The sequence below is a fragment of the Lagenorhynchus albirostris genome, chromosome 16 (genome assembly GCF_949774975.1).
Source record: "Lagenorhynchus albirostris chromosome 16, mLagAlb1.1, whole genome shotgun sequence".
In the NCBI taxonomy this organism is placed as follows: domain Eukaryota; kingdom Metazoa; phylum Chordata; class Mammalia; order Artiodactyla; family Delphinidae; genus Lagenorhynchus; species Lagenorhynchus albirostris.
In genome coordinates, this window is record NC_083110.1 from 70,104,143 (window position 1) to 70,121,081 (window position 16,939).

The following is a 16,939-nucleotide window of genomic DNA, read 5'->3' on the forward strand; positions in this document are numbered from 1 at the left end:
GATAAGTCAGCTGACTGGGGAAACTATAAGCTCTTTTGAAAAATCAAATATCCCAGGAAAAATAGGACAGGGAAAGGGAAAAAGAAATGTTTATTTCTGAGAGAAGTAAAATTAACCAGAGTGTTGGCACTGTTTTAGTTAAAATTTTCCAAAACAGCAATATTTTCTGACAACGCTTGGCTATTTGATTCTAGCATATAACTTTAAGGCTGCGTGCAAATATTTTCATTTCATTTGTAGTCAGAGGAAGGAAAGAGATTAGAAAGAGAAATTTGAACCTTCCATCCTTTTCTTTTTATCATTTGTAGCCCCTTGAGATCCCTGGGTAATTTAGCAGATACAGCCAGTAGTTTCTTAAGTTTTTATTTATCATGGATGTCCAGGCTACCATGGATATAAGATAGTGCCTCAATTCAAACCTGACTCAGATAAGTTCAAAAATATCTTTTTAAATCACAATTTTACATCTCTTCTAGTATCTTCCCAATTCTGATTCCTACCCATCACTTTTGAGACAAAACAAAGGTGAGAGAGATTTCTGATGATAATTTATTCTGTGAAATGACCTCATCTTGTGATCCTATCAACATCTTCAGGTTATATTTGGAATATTTATACATCAGTAGGTCTGGTTTTCAAAAGCAAGAATGTGAAAAATAATTTAAGAAATGAGTTGTGATAACAGGAAGAACAAAAGGAACAATGAGAAACACATTCTGCAAATAGGTGGTCTTGAAAAGCTTTTTTTAGTAGTGAGAGTTAATAACTTATAGTAGAGTGGAACTGGATAAATCCTAAGGCGTTTGTCCCATTAGTTCCATTAAAATAGAAGGTCTAATAATATTAGACCCCATGTAGTTTCTGCAACCATAACTTAACTGCCTTCCTCAACTTGTGAGTCAGCGTAGGCAATCTCTTCTTTCTTGGCCTTCCTAACTTGAGCTTTTCCAAAGTCCTGCTTCTTTCTCTGTTACTCTCTTTTCCCTACTTGCCAATTCCATTATGCATTAAATGTTTTCATCACAGATCCTAAGTAAATTTAAAAATTAATGTTACTGTAATCTTTCTGTAGTTATTGATTCTCTGGGGCTTTTTAGGTCTTGATTAAAAGAGGAAAATGTGTGAGTAAAAGATAAAGACAGAGTGTAAAACAGTAAGAATGAAGAGTACACCAATAATAAGAATGAAAACAAAAAAGTAGAAAAGACCTCAAAATGGATAATTTACATAGAATTTTAGGGAGGAGGAAAATTATAGCTCTACCCTTCTTATAGATCTTTTGAACAGCAGTCTGATTTTCATTTGGGGTATATAGGTTTCATCTTTTCAGGTTATGGTAAAACATTCCAATTAAATGCCAATATGTCTAATATCTCTCCTTAATAATTGTTATTTTTCCTTTTAAGAAAGAAGACATGAGCTCAGTGATAATTATAGGTCTTAGTGATAGCTGGAAACAGAGCACCTTAATTTCTGAGTCCTTAACATAAGGCTTTTGTGAATTCGAGTGATAAATTTGCTTGTGTTATTTTAAAATTCCTTAGTTTGATAAATAATATTTTCTCCATTTTTGGTTTTCAATGCAGGTTTGACTACAGATCAGTGGTAGAAACAGAATCAGAATTTAGGAATTTTGATTCTGAAAGGCATATTACATGAAATACCTAATTGGATTAAACCAAAATTTATCCAGCCTGATATTTGGTCTCAAAGCATTTTTGTAAACATTCATGGTATTGTTCATAATTGCAACTCAGAGCTAGGAATATACTGCAAGCAACCTTTTCTCAATAAATTCTGATGGACCTAGTATTTGGTAATTTTTCTGTCTCTTAAACTTATATACTTTCAATTTATGCTGTTGTCAGAGACTGAAGTCCCTTTTTAGTACCAAAAGTATCTTTTTACTACTTTGAAATAGTTCTAATATTTACATATTAGTATCATGATTTAGAAGCAATAAAGTCAGAAGACCTGAATTTTAGTCCTGGGTTTGCCCCTAATTAATTATATAACCTTTCTTAAGGTATTACTTCTCTAGAACTCATTTTATTCTCATTTATATAATATATACTAAATAGCGCGGAAGTATTTTCTTATTCAAAATAAATGTGATAAAATTCATGATCATACTCTTGTTCACCATTGTTACCAGTTTTTATATAATTTTATAGATCAGACCATATGTTTTCTAATTTCTGTCTTCTCAGACAGTAAAATACTAACTGCCCATTCTCCCTTCCCCCAATTTTGAAAGTATTTTCTGAATTCCTTTGGTCATGTAAATTGCACCTTTCTAATCTTTGTTGATGTCTTTCTTAAGATAAAGTTGATGAAATCAGCACCAAGTGCTGAAGGTATGGGCAGATGGGCTATGATATTAAATAAATTTAAGATCATATTTTCTGTTTTATTTCAGCTGCTTTCTTTTTAATGCCAGTATTTCTAGGGCTTTTTAGCCATACCATTTCAAAATGTCTTTTAGGCCAACCCTTTGCCTCTGGACTAAACTATTCCTAAGCTCTTTATTATTCAATATCTTCTGGGACAGAGATTTCACAACCTGTCTCTAACCTTGAGGAAGTTCTTAACAGCTAACATAAATCATGCTTTCTGCAATTTCAGTTGAATTTATTTCCTTTTCCTTTGCTCTGTGGAGATGGGAACAGCCCAGATTTGAAGTGATGGTTTCTTATGAGGGCCAGTACTGAATGTAGTGGAAAGATTATTTCCAGTCTGGCATCATTTTTAGCTTTTATATATTAAAGCTTCCTGACTTTCATTTCAATGTTCATGGTCTCAAGAGATGCTATTCTTTACAGCCCAAATGAAATAACAGTTACATATCTAATATTAATGTTTATTTTATCCTTTGCTAGTTAGAACCAAATGAGGTACTAAAATAAAAAATGAGTTCTCAAAACCCATTTGAAGACTTTAGCAGATTTGTGTTTTATTTGTTATAACTATAGTCATGGGACTAGGTTTTTGCCTGTGGTTTTTAGATTTTATCTCATAATTCGATTATTCATGATTTATTCATCCATATCTTTCATGTAAGTGATGAGAATAGAAATTTGTTCTTTAAAACAAGCTGTCTTAAAGCAGATTTCAATGTGTGTCATCAAAAAGCTTTAGTACCTAAGGTACAAAATGTGCTAGGTATTAGAAAGGAAAAAGTAAACATATTCTCTGCCCTTGAGGCGCCTATAGTCTTATTAGGGGAAGAGATTATAAAAATTATAATTATAAAGCATTTATAAAATAATTTAAGATAGAGCATATAAAGTAAGAGGTTTAATGTGAATTTTATTTTGCATTTTAAAGATTAATGTAAAAATTTTATACTATACAGATCTGTTCTATTAACTGAGGTACCCTAAGATGTCTAATTGTTTCATTCTGATTTCTGTTTTTTTTACTTTAAAGATTCAGCAGTTTTCTGAAAAAGCCTTCCTCTTACAGCTTTTGAAAACTCATGAAAATGCCTTAGAAAGACAGTGCAGTGAAATTACAAGCCAAAGGAATATGCTTCTCCAAACGTTTGTAAGTCTCCAGCCACTTAGAAAAATTTATTTCACTAACTCTATCAAAAAGTATTAAAATATACTTAGGTGTACTTTTAGAAAAAATTATCCGTATGCATATTGGCAGATAGTCCTGTTCAGATATGGAAAATTATTAAGTGCTATTTTAAACCAGTTGGTAGAGTAATATAGTTTGAAAGAATTTTATTGGCAGCATGCAGTATAGAAATTATTTGCAATTGTAATAAGCATAAAAGAAATAGTGAAATTGATTTGAATTGCTCAGGCTTCAAGACCTTGGTTTTAATGCTTTTGAAAGGCAGAGAGGTTCACACTTTAGGCATATTAATGGATGTGGGTGAAAAGATAGATTTTGTTTATCTTTTTATCATAAGTCAGAGCCAACAGACTCAGTAGTTTTAAATGATAAGGACAGTTTAGGAATATGATTTGTAACTAACTGACATTTTGAAAAAAATGCATTTTAAAATATTAAAAATATATATCTAAAGTCAGAATCAACCACCAAATGGTTATGAATGACATGGCCAGTTTCCAAATGTAGCTTATAATTAGTTACATTTCTTAGAAAAAAAATAGGAAAATGTAGTTATGTTTAGGTTCTACCATTGTCAAAAAGTTTAGGTACTAGCATTGTTTAAAGTTTTTGTAAATTCTTATTTCTACTCCATATTGACATTGCATGAAATGTAGCTATTATTTAGAACTGAATTTGAAATGAATATATAATTTTACCTTTATTGTCTAAATTTTAAAAGGTTTTCTTGGATTTCCTTTTTTGTTTTTCTTTTTTATCCTGTAAGACAGTAATTCCTTTGCGTGTAGACTTTCATTTTCAACTTTGGTCATTTAATTATTTTACCACCCATTTTGCAATGAAAAAATGGCATACATGGCTGTAAGTTTAATTCACAAACAAATGCAAACATAATGATGGGTGGTAGAATTTCTACCTCAATAATTGTCCTAAAACATTAAGGGTAAATCTTTCACATGAATATAGTTGGTTGTTACTATGTAATAACTTCAGTTTTTTAATTAATATTGCTGGAGTAGTAAAGCATTTTAATCCCAGGAAGTATAATTTTCTATTTTGTTGTTAATATTTCCAAATGATTGCATTTTAAATCACTAAGGAAAAATATTGTTGCAATTAACACCTATATTTGTTCCTTTGTTTCCATTTTTCAGGAAGCTACAAAGAGAAAAGTGACAGAGGAGGAAGAAAAATTTATTAAGGAAATTACAGACTTCAATAATGAGTATGAAATAACAAAGAAACGAGAGCTTTTGATGAAAGAAAATGTCAAGATTCAAATATCTGACTTAGAAAACGAGGCAAACATTCTGAAAATGGGTATGAATACATAGTACCACCTCATTTATCTAATATTATTGAAAGTAACTTATTTTGAATTAATGGTTTTTCCAGAAATCTAACTTTTTCATAAGTAAATTGGGTTATTGCATAGCTATTCTTTTGCTTTTATCTTAATGGTATGTATCTTTTATTGTGAGCAGTCTCAAATTCTTTAGAAGTAGATGTGACATGAGCATTGGTCATTTATTTAGCAATCAAATCTGTTTACTATCTGTTGTGTGTTAGCTACTCTTTTAGGTCCTGGAGATGTAAAACTAAAAAGTGAAGGGATCAAATCCATAAGCAAATGTTTATAGTAAAATGTGATAGAAGCTATAATAAGGGTAATACTGTTGCTGTGATCCTCATTTTACCATCAATCCAGTTTAAACTAGGAAACACGGTTACACAGCGAGGTGGGGAGAATTTCATTTCAGAAACAGTAGTATGCAGGTTATTGCAGTTTGTGATAAGATCCTGAACTAAAGAAGTTACCAAAGAGAGGAGACAATGAATTAAAGAGATGTTTAGGAAGAATGATAGGGCTGTATCACTGATTAATGTAAACAGATATATAGAAAGTCAAGCATGAATCACAGTTTTCAAACTTAAGAGATTGGGTAGAATATGGCACCAGGAGGAAGCGCAGAGGTGGAAGTGAACTATAGCCTTTTCTGGACAAAAAGATTAAGTTTTATTTCAGGTAGTTTTAGTTAGAGATGTCTATGGGATAAACAGGTGGAAATGCCCAGGTAGCAGGTGGAAATTTGGTCGTGAAGCTGATAAGAGAGATCAGAGCTAGAGTATTGGGTTTGGGAATACAGAGGAGTTGGTGACATAATTCAAAGGGAACATGTAGAGGGAACATAGAGGAGGACCAAAGACCAAAGGCAGAAACTGGGAAAGCATAGCATTTAAGGAAAGGAGGAGAAGAAGAATGAGACAGAGATGTCAAAGAAGGCAAGGGGAGAACCAGCAGAGAGTAGTATGTGATTTGGGGCAAGATGCTTAAGTTTTCTTTGCCTCAGTTTCCTCATCTGTAAAGACGGAGGATAATAATAATGACCTTAACAAGGTTGTTGTGAGGATTCAATGAAATAATATTTAAGTACATAGAATGCTACTGGGAACATAATTAAATCCTTAAAAATATAGGGATTATAGTTTTTAATTAGTTTAATTTTATAGATGAAGGAAATGAGGTTCTCAGAGATAAATTGCTTTGGGTAGAGATTGTAGGACAGAAGTTCTTAACTATAGGAACACATCTGGGAATTTTTAAAAAATATATTAAATGCTTGAGTCTCATGTCAGATTTACTGAATCAGGATATGGAACATAATTTTTTTAGTCCCTTAGATAATATTCATGTTTGCTGCTATTTAATGATCACAGGTGTAGAACACAAGTTTAAATAGGTATTAACCTTAGGAGATACTCTAAAACTACCTTTCTTTAAAAGGTCATGGATATGACCACTTCTATTCACGATAGTATTGGAAATTCTGACCAGATCATTTAGGCAGAAAAAAGAAACAAAAGACATGCAAATTGGAAAGGAAGAAGTAAAATTACCTCTGTTTCCAGATGGCATAATCTTATAGGTAGACCACCTAACAATTCCACAAAAAAAACAAAACAAACAAACTAGCAAAACAAACAGCTTAAGCTAATAAATACAGCAAAGTTGCAAATTAGTTGCATTTCTATGTACTAGCAAAGAGCAGTCTTTCAAGATTCCACTTATAATAGCATCAAAAGGAATAAAGTACTTAGAAAAAAAATAACCAAGGAGATTAAAGACTTGTACACTGAGAACTATAAAACATTACTCAAAGAAATTAGAGAAGACCTAAATAAATGGAAAGATATCCCATGTTCATGGGTTGGAAAACTTAATATTGCTACTATGGTATTATTATCCAAAATAATCTATAGATTCAATGCAATCTCTGTCAAAATCCCAACAGCATTTTTTTCATGAATAGAAAAACCCATCCTAAAATTTGTATGGAATCCCAAAGGATCCCAAATGGCCAAAATAAGAGCAAAGTTGGAGGACTCAAAATTCTTGATTTCAAAATTTAGTAAAATGCTGTGGTAATCAAAACAGTGTGATACTGGAATAAAGACAGACATATACAACAATGGAATAGAATAGAGAGCTCAAATATAAACCCTTGTGTCAAATGATTTTTGATAAGGGTGCCAAGACCATTCAATGGGAAAGGACCATCTTTTCAACAAATGCTGCTGGGAAGACTGGATACCACATGCAAAAGAATGAAGTTGGGCCCTTACCTTACACTATGTATGAAAATTAACTAAAAATGGATCAAAGTCATAAACTTAAAAAAATAGTGAAGCTCTTAGAAGAAAACATATGGGAAACACCTCATGACATTGCATTTGGTGATGATTTCTTGGATACTGAAAACACAGACAATAAAAGAAAAAATAGATATACTGTACTTGGTCAAAATTAAAATCTTTTGTACATCAAAGGACACTATCAAGAGAGTAAAAACACAACCCACAGAATGAGAGAAAATATTTTCAAATCATATCTTTGATAAGGGATTAATACCCAGAATATTAAAAAAAAAACCCATAACTCAACACTAAAAAAACCGAACCAAACCAAAAAAAACCCAGTTAAAAAATGGGCAAAGGATTTGAATAGACCATTTTTCCAAAGAAATGTCCAGTAAGCTCATGAAAAGATGTTCAACCTAAATAGTCATTAGGGAAATGGAAATCAAAACCACAATGAGATATTGCTTAACACCCATTTAGGATGGCTGTTATTTTAAAAAAAGTCAAAATCTCCACAACATGATATTCACACTGTTCAGGATGCAATCCAAAATTCCTTGACCTGTGAAGTATCAGTGAAACATGCCCTAATGTCAAAAGAAAATAATGAGATGCCAGAACCACAGTGATCTAGATATTGGAGTTAAAAACTTGATAGCAGCTTTATTAACTATGCTCAATGAGTTAAGAAAAATGCACTTGTAATAGATGAAAAGATAGGTAATCTCAGCAGAAAAATATAAAATGTAAAAAAGAATCGAATGAACATTTTAGAACTGAAAAATACAATATCTGAAATTAAAATGTCACTTAATAGCAGAATGGAGCTGACAGAGGAGCCAATGAACATGAAGCTGGATTAATAGAAATTGCCCAATCTGAAGAAGAGAGAAAAAATTGAAACATAAAATAGAAACTCAGGGACCTGTGGGACAATTTCGAAAGGTCTAACATGCAAATAATTAGAGTTTCTGAAGGAGAGAGGAGACAGAGTGGGGCAGAAAATATATTTGAAGAAATCATGGCAGAAAATGTCTTAAATTTGCTGAAAAATATTAATTCATAGATTCAAGAAGCTCAGCAAATCCAAACAAGATAAATTCAAAGAAATTCATGCCTAGGGACATAATAATAGTGAAATTGTTGAAAAGCCAAAGATAAAAAAATCTTGAAAACAGGGAGCAATTAATCAAATGACCATGTACTTGTCACTAGAAACCATGAAGTCAAGAAGATAGTGGAATAATGAAAGTGTTGAAAGAAAAGTAAATCTCTATATCCAGTGAAAAATCCTTCAAAAGGTAAAATAAAGACATTTTCAAGTAAAGGAAAATTAAGAGAATTCTTTGCCACCATGACTGAACAACCATGACTGAACAACAAGAAATGTTAAAGGAAGCTCTCCAAGTAGAAGTAAAAATGACACCAGAGACAAACTCATATCTTAATTAAAATAATCAGAAATGGCAAATAAAATACAAGTACCTATGTTTTCTCTTAATTTTAAAAAATACATATGATTTCTTAAAGCAAAAAATATATTGTCTTGTGGAGTTTATAACGAATGTAGAGGCAATTTGTATACATGTATGTCATATGCATATATGACAACTATAACATAAAGAAATGGAAAGGGGGCCTGGTAAGTGTATCTGTACAGTTCTGTATAACATTCAGAAAACCAGGAATAGAAGGGAACTCCTCTATAAAAATGACAGAGAAAAAAGGTCCTTGATGCCACAAATAATGTAGGAGCCCCCTATTTTGTGTTCTTTCTTTCAGAGATATGAATTTATTTTAACAGATTTGCTTTCCTGGTGCTTGATACTGTTGGTTCTTTATGCTTTCAAAATGTCTCTAGGGTTTCCATATTAAATTTAATCTCCATAATGGCAGGTACTTCGTTTTGTTTAATGCTCTATCTCGAACAGTATAAATTAGATAATTATAAATTGATGACTGCTTCAAAAGGAGAAGTACAAACTGATATGAGAACATGTAAGGGAACCTAACCTGGACTAGGTAGTTAAGGAAGGACTACCTGAGCAAGTGACTTTCAGACTGAGATCTGAAGTGTCATAGGGATTAGCTAAATGAGAGGTTTGGGTCTAGATGTCAGATAGTTAGATATTTAACTTAAGAGCTCAGAGAGAGGATTGAGCTAGAGCTATTAAATTTGGGGAATCACCCAGGGAGAATGTATTGAAAGAAAATACTAGAACTCTGAGTAACACCATGACTTTCAAGAAGAAGAAAGCCAGCAGAGTGTGAGAAAGAGCTTCGAGAAACTTAGGCACATTCAAGAAAGGATACATTGCTCTGTGAAGTTGGGATCACCTAGGGGAGAGAGTATTTGAGGTTGTATTTGAGAATATTTGGCAAAGCTGCCAAACTGTCAACCATAAGGACTAAGAAGCAGCAGCTGGATGTCCCTGGTGATCTTTAGGAAAAGCAACAGATTGAGATAATTAGAGAAGAAGGGCAGAAGCCGGGTTGTAATGAGTTGAGCAGTGAGGAAGAGGAATTTGTGACCATGAGCATAGATAAGTCTTCGAAGAAGTTTCTCTGCAGATAAGATAGAAAGTCCAGTAACCCAGGAGGATGTGAGGTCAGGGGAGGGATTTTAGTGGGAAAGTGGGATTGTCCTTTTTTCATTTTCCTTTTTTGAAATGGGAAATATTTGAACATATTTAAATATTGATGGATTGGAGCCAGTAGGGAGGTAGAGTTGAAAATTACAGAAAGAAGCTAAATTCCCAGTGAAGATGGGTAACAGTACACAGGTGGTGGGACTGGTGGTGATTCAAGAAGAAAACAAAATAAAATAAAAATAAAAGTTAAGAAACAACCTACATGAACAACGACAAGGGCCTCTAATAATCTGAGTATGTTATCTGTACTTTTATGAATGTATTTGTGTGGTAAAAATCTACTAATGAAATTGCTAAATCAAAGGGAAATATTAAGAGACTTAATACTAAATTACACTCCTTATAGCACTGAATTAATTTTCTTACCAACTGCATAGGAAAGTGCCTGTTTTCCTAAATTATTATCTCCTACCATTACCAATCTGGGCATTATCAATGACTTTAATCTTTGCCAATCTGACAAGTCAAGATGTTATTTTCATTGTTGGTTTAATTAGCATTTCTTTGATTATTCACTATGTTGAATTTATCTGAATTTATTGACCATTTATATTTTTCTTTTTCTGTGAACAATCTGTTAATATTCTTTGTTCATCTTTATGTATTTTTATTCTTACTGATTTATATGAGCTTTTTGTAAATTAATGAAGTTAGCCCTGTGTCATGTGTTATAAATTTGTGTCCTAGTTTATTGTTTACCTTTGACTATACTTGTAGTATGTATGTATGTGTCTCTGTGTGTGTCTGCATATGTCTGAATGCCATATAGAAAGTTTAAACTTTTGCAGTCATCTTCATCAATCTTTTCCATTACGGCTTCTGGATTTTTGTCTCCATCTTAGAAAGAGTTTTACTGTTAATCATGACACCAGATTGAAACTTTCTCTCTTTCTTCTCCTTCTCTCTCTCTCCCCTCTTTTTTCTTTCCCTCCCTACCCTCTCCCTTTTGAGATGATCATATATGCTTTTCCCACTTTAATCTATTAACATAGTGAACTTTGTTAATAAATATCCTATTATTAACCTTACTTAGCTGTGGTCTCTAATGTTTTCTTTAAGATTTTTGCATCAGTATTTGTAAGTGAGATTAATCTTTTTGTGTGTGTTATATTGACTTAACAGAAAGAATGTAAAAGCTTTCTTCTTTCTTCAGCTGGAAAAAATGTAAATACTAGAATTATCAACTCCTTCAAGGTTCAAAAGAATTCACCTGTGAAACTGTTTCTGGTGACTATTTCTCCCTGTTGGTGCTGGTGGAGAAAGGAGTTACTCAAATTTTAAGCATACTAGAGCCATTTTCTTCTCAGAGCAATTTTAGTTTCCATTTGTCTTCTGTACCGTCAGTGGTTGCTCTTCCATTCCCTTTTCTAATTTGTACCACCATATCTGTTATTTCCTGATACTTGATTTTTCTCTTCTCTCTTCCTTCTTCTGCTGGCTGTCCCCTCTGACCTTTCCCATTGAGCTTTTAGACCATAACTATGGTTAGTCAGCCAGTTACATTGGGTTTTGAATAATCTTCATCTTCATCTCTCCATAGCTATTTTATTATTTTCTGCTACTTAGAGTTTTCTTTCCACTGTCTGATATCTTCCTTGATTTATTAGTTTTTAACTTCAGATGTGGATGCTATTCTTACCCCTTGAAGTTGCCAAAATATTAACACCCATATATTTTTAGAAGGAATTACTAGTTCTGGACTATTACTGTGAGCCTCTTAATTTAGTTACATTATGTTTTAAAATATCATGATAAACATAGCAAACCAAGTTCCTCAACTTGTTTTGCCAGCCCTACACAACCTAGTGGTTCTCCACCTTCTAGGGATACGTTATGTGTATGCGTGTGTGTGTGTGCACACACGTGCATGTGTATGTGTTATAATATTACATAGATGTCCTGGGAAGGCCTCACTGATGAGGTGTGTTTTGAATAAAGCCTGAAAGAAGTAAGAGAATGAGCCAAATGAATATCTAGGGGAAGAGCATTTCAGACAGCAGGATAGCTGATATAAAGCCTACAAAGGGAGATTGTGCCTAATCTGATTTTGAGGGAAAACAAAGAGCCTAATGTTGTTGTTGTTGTTTTAAATTTATTTATTTTTTATTTATTTATTTTTGGCTACATTGGGTCTTCATTGCTGCATGCAGGCTTTCTCTAGTTGCAGTGAGCAGGGGCTACTCTTCGTTGCAGTGCGTAGGCTTCTCATTGCGGTGGCTTCTCTTGTTGCAGAGCACAGGCTCTAGGTGCGCAGGCTTCAGTAGTTGTGGCTTGAGGGCTCTAGAGCGCAGGCTCAGGAGTTGTGGTGCATGGGCTTAGTTGCTCTGCGGCATGTGGGATCTTCCCGGACCAGGGCTTGAACCTGAGTCCCTTACATTGGCAGGTGGATTCTTAACTACTGCGCCACCAGAGAAGTCCCAAGAGCCTAATGTCTTTAGAGTAGAAGGAGAGGTCGTGAGGTCAGAGAGGTGACAAGATACAGCCACTATGGAAAACAGTACGGGGGTTCCTTAAAAAACTAAAAATAGGACTACCATATGACCCAGCAATCGCACTACTGGACATATACCCTGAGAAAACCATAATTCAAAAAGACACATGTACCCCAGTGTTCATTGCAGCACTATTTACAATAGCCAGGACATGGAAGCAACCTAAGTGTCCATTGACAGATGAATGGATAAAGAAGATGTGGTACATATATATACAGTGGAATATTACTCAGCCATTAAAAGGAATGAAGTTGGGTCATTTGTAGAGTTGTGGATGGACCTAGAGAGTGTCATACATAGTGAAGTAAGTTGGAAAGAGAAAAACAAATATCTTATGTTAATGCATATATATGGAATCTATAAAAATGGTATAGATGATCTTATTTGCATAGCAGAAATAGAGACAAATGTATGAATACCAAGGGGGAAAGGGGGAGTGGGAGGAATTGGGAGATTGGGATTGACACATAAACACTATTGATACTGTGTATAAAATAGACAAATAATGAGAACATACTGTATAGCACAAGGAACTCTGCTTAATGCACTGTGGTGACCTAAATGGGAAGGGAATCCAAAAAAGAGGGGATATATGTATAGCTGATTCATTTTGCTGTACAGTAGAAACTAACACAACATTGTAAAGCAACTATACTCCAATAAAAATTAATTTAAAAATAAGAACTCAGATCGTTTAAAACCTGTGGGCCATTCAGAAAACTTTGGCTTCTACTCAAGTGAGATCAGAAGTCATTGGAGAATTTTGAGCACAGGAGTGAAGGGTCTCACATATGTTAATAGGATTTCTTTGGCCTCAGTTGAAAATACACTTAATGGAGGTAAAAACAGAAACAGAAACCTAGGGAAAAGTGGCAGTAATCCAGACCAGAGATAATGATGGCTTAGTTTAAGACTGTAAGCAATTGAAATGGTGAGAGGTGTTTGGATTCTGGATAAATTTTGAAGATGGACAAGTAGGATTTCATGATGGATTAGATGTGGGGTGTGAGAGAAAGAGAGGCATTAACAGTTGACTCCCAGTTTTTTTGGCCTGAGCAACTAGAAGCATTGGTATTTGGTATTCAATATATATTTGTGAAATTAGTAAATGTTTATTTATTTTGAACATCTGATAATTCATAGATAAAAGGGTCCATCACTTTTGGCTTCAAAATAATGACTATAATGATTGTCACAACATTTTTCTCAAAATGTCCCCCTTATTTCTTTCTTTCAGTTCGTGAATCAGTTTTTCTTGGATGTTAGATAAGAGGAAGCATATGACACACCTTGCTTGCTAGTATTCTTTAAAGATAGGCAATGTATGTGCAGTTATATGAGAAAGACAACTCACATGTCAAACGATGGGAATGAATTTTCATTGTCTTACTTTGGTTTAATATTCATAGCCATAAAACCTAGCTTGATTAGAACTTCTTGGATTTTAAGCAGTGGAAGGAAGTAAAAAGTTATCACCACATCAGTTATACCTCAATAAAGCTATAAAATAAAAGTAATAACAAAATTAAAATGAGGCAGTAGAGGACTTCCCTGGTGGCGCAGTGTTTGAGAGTCCGCCTGCTGATGCGGGGGACACGGGTTCGTTCCCCGGTCCGGGAAGATCCCACATGCCGCAGAGCGGCTGGGCCCGTGAGGCATGGCCGCTGAGCCTGCGTGTCCGGAACCTGTGCTCCGCAACGGGAGAGGCCACAACAGTGAGAGGCCCACGTACCGCAAAAAAAAAAAAAAAAAAAAAATGAGGCAGTAGAAAAGTGGGAAAAAAGTTATTACCACAAACATTGTGTTTATTCTTTCTGTTGTGTAAGTGTCATAGGAATTGATGCACTTGTCTTATTTTTTGGGAGGGAAGAAATGGTCTTGGAACCATGCCTTCTCCATTTAGCCTAGAGAGTTAGGACTAAGATAAATAATACATTCTCTACCTCAAGAATGTTTAAGTCCAAAATTTCTCTATCACTCTTGGCCAAGTTTTACAAAGATATTTTAAATCATAAATCATATCATAGAATGTCTGATAAATCAGTTAATAATGAATAAAATATAGTTTCACTTTTTAAATCTCTTAAAGATTGTAATGGTATCCTGGAATACTTCTCTTAATTATTAGCATGTAGTTATGTTTATATTTTAAATATTCATTTATTAAAGGAGCAGAAGCATAAATGTGAGTTTATTAATTTTTTTCAAAGAACTGTTCATTTTAAATTAATTGACAAAAACATGGATAATAAAAATTTTTAATTCAATTATATGATTTATTTGAGTTCAGTTCAGCACACTCTCTTGAGCACATGCTATGTGTTCTGTATATATATGACAAGCACTGTACAAGAATTGGAGTTTAAAGATAAATGAAAGCTCCTGTTTTTTTTTTTTTTTTTTGCGGTATGCGGGCCTCTCACTGTCGTGGCCTCTCCTGTTGCGGAGCACAGGCTCCGGACACACAGGCTCAGCGGCCATGGCTCACAGGCCTAGCTGCTCCGCGGCATGTGGGATCTTCCCGGACCGGGGAACGAACCCGTGTCCCCTGCATCAGCAGGCGGACTCTCAACCCCTGCGCCACAGGGAAGCCCGAAAGCTCCTGTTTTTAAGGAGCTTATGGTCTACTATGGGAGATAGACAAGTAAAAGGATAATTTAAATAGTATGTGGAGAACTTTCACTTATAATCAGGAAGGAGCACAACACAAACAGCTAGAACTGAAGAAAATATATTAAAAACTATTTTTACATATTGAGGAAAAGAGACTGTTCAAGACTATGATTACTGAGAGAAGGGAAACACATGAGGTATGATTACCCTAGCTTTTTACCTGGATGCAATTCTTTGACAGCAGGACTGAGAGGGGGAACTTAAACAAAGCAGAGTGGTCTGATTGAGTTGAGGATACAAAGATTGGAGTTCAGGGAGGCTGAGTTAGCTGAAATTTTCGGGACAATGTACTTGAGAGGAAAGAACTACACAGACAAAAACCTCCAGAAATCTTCATAGAGGTTGCTTTGAGCCTTTGGCTATATATTACTCTGTGCATACGTACAGGAAAACCACTAGGCTGAGTGAAGAAAAACTGCTGAGGAGTCATAAGGTCGACAATTCTAAGAGCTCACACAGGACTGGGAGACATTCATGTTCCATCCTGTCAGAATAGAAAGATCTCATTAAACAGAAGAGTCCTGCCTTAATAGCAAGATTAAATTAGCCTTAGACTTAAGGCTCTTCTGGACACACTCTTTTAAAAAAAATCTTAAAAGCAAGGTTTGGACCTAATCATGTTACCTAACTGCCTGCTAAATAACAAGCATCAGCATGCTTTAAAGGAAGAGATCAAAATTCAAACATTCAAGAAAATAGTGAACACAATGTCTAGTATCCAATCAAAAATCACTATACATGTGAAAAAGCCAATTATAACTCATAGCAAGGAGGAAATAAGGTCAATAGAAACATCTCTAGAAATCATAGAGATAATGCAATTAGCAGAGAAAGACTTTTTAAATTGTTCTTATAAATATACTCAAGACCATGAATATAATGAAGAGAAAAAAGAGATAAAAATAATCAAAGATTCAGAAAAATCATTTGACAATATTCAACACCCTTCCATGGTTTTAAAAAAAAATTCAATACAGTAGACATTGAAGGGACCATTCTCAACCTGATAAAGTGTATCTATGAAAAACCCATGGTGAATGCTATTAATGATGAAAGAATGAAAATTCCTCACCTAAGATTGGGAAAATACAAATATCCACTCCTACTACTTCTGTTCAACATTTTGCTAGAGATTTTAGCTTGGGCAATCAGGCAAGAAAAAGAAATAAAAGACATCTAGGCTGGAAAGGAAGAAGTAAAACTATCTCTATTTGAAGATAACATGATCTTGTGTATAGAAATCCTAAGGAACCCACCGGAAAACTATTTGAGCTAATAAACAAGTTCAAGGTTGCAGGATATTAGATTAATATATACAAATCAATTATATTTCTATATACTAACATGAACAATTTGTAAGTTGAATTAAAGAACATTCAATTTACAATCAAAAAGTAAAATACTTAGGAATACACTTAAAAAAAGTTCAAGACTACAAAAATCATTGTTGAAGGAAATTAAAGAAGACCTAAATAAATGGAAAGTCATCCCAAGTTGATGGATTGGAAGATCTAATATTGTTAAGATGGCAATACTCCTAAATGTGATCTACAGATTCAATACAACCCCTATCAAATATTCTAGCTGGCTTTTTGCAATCTAACCCTAAAATTCATAGAAATGCAAAGGACCAATAAGAGTCAAAACAAACTTGAAAAAGAACAGAATTGGAAGACTCACACTTCTGATTTCAAACTTAGAACAGAGCTGCTGTAATCAAGACAGTGAGGTGCTGGTATGAGTATGGGCATATAGATCAAGGGGATATAATTGAGAATCCAAAAATAAACCCATGCATTTATGGTCACTTGATTTTTACACATATGCCAAGACCATTTGCAAAAGAATAGTCTTTTTAAATAAAGGTGCTAGGATAACTGGATATCCCCATGCAAAAGA

General features: G+C 34.0%; 1 protein-coding gene across 1 annotated transcript in view; it reads left to right on the forward strand.

The window, feature by feature from the left end:
- CCDC172 (coiled-coil domain containing 172) overlaps window positions 1-16,939 on the forward strand; it is a 51,169-nt gene that overhangs the window by 23,094 nt on the left and 11,136 nt on the right. Inside the window, exons 3-4 of the mRNA XM_060125654.1 lie at window positions 3,430-3,546; window positions 4,740-4,905. Coding sequence (XP_059981637.1) covers window positions 3,430-3,546; window positions 4,740-4,905 — 283 coding nt within the window. The remainder of the gene's footprint in view (window positions 1-3,429; window positions 3,547-4,739; window positions 4,906-16,939) is intronic.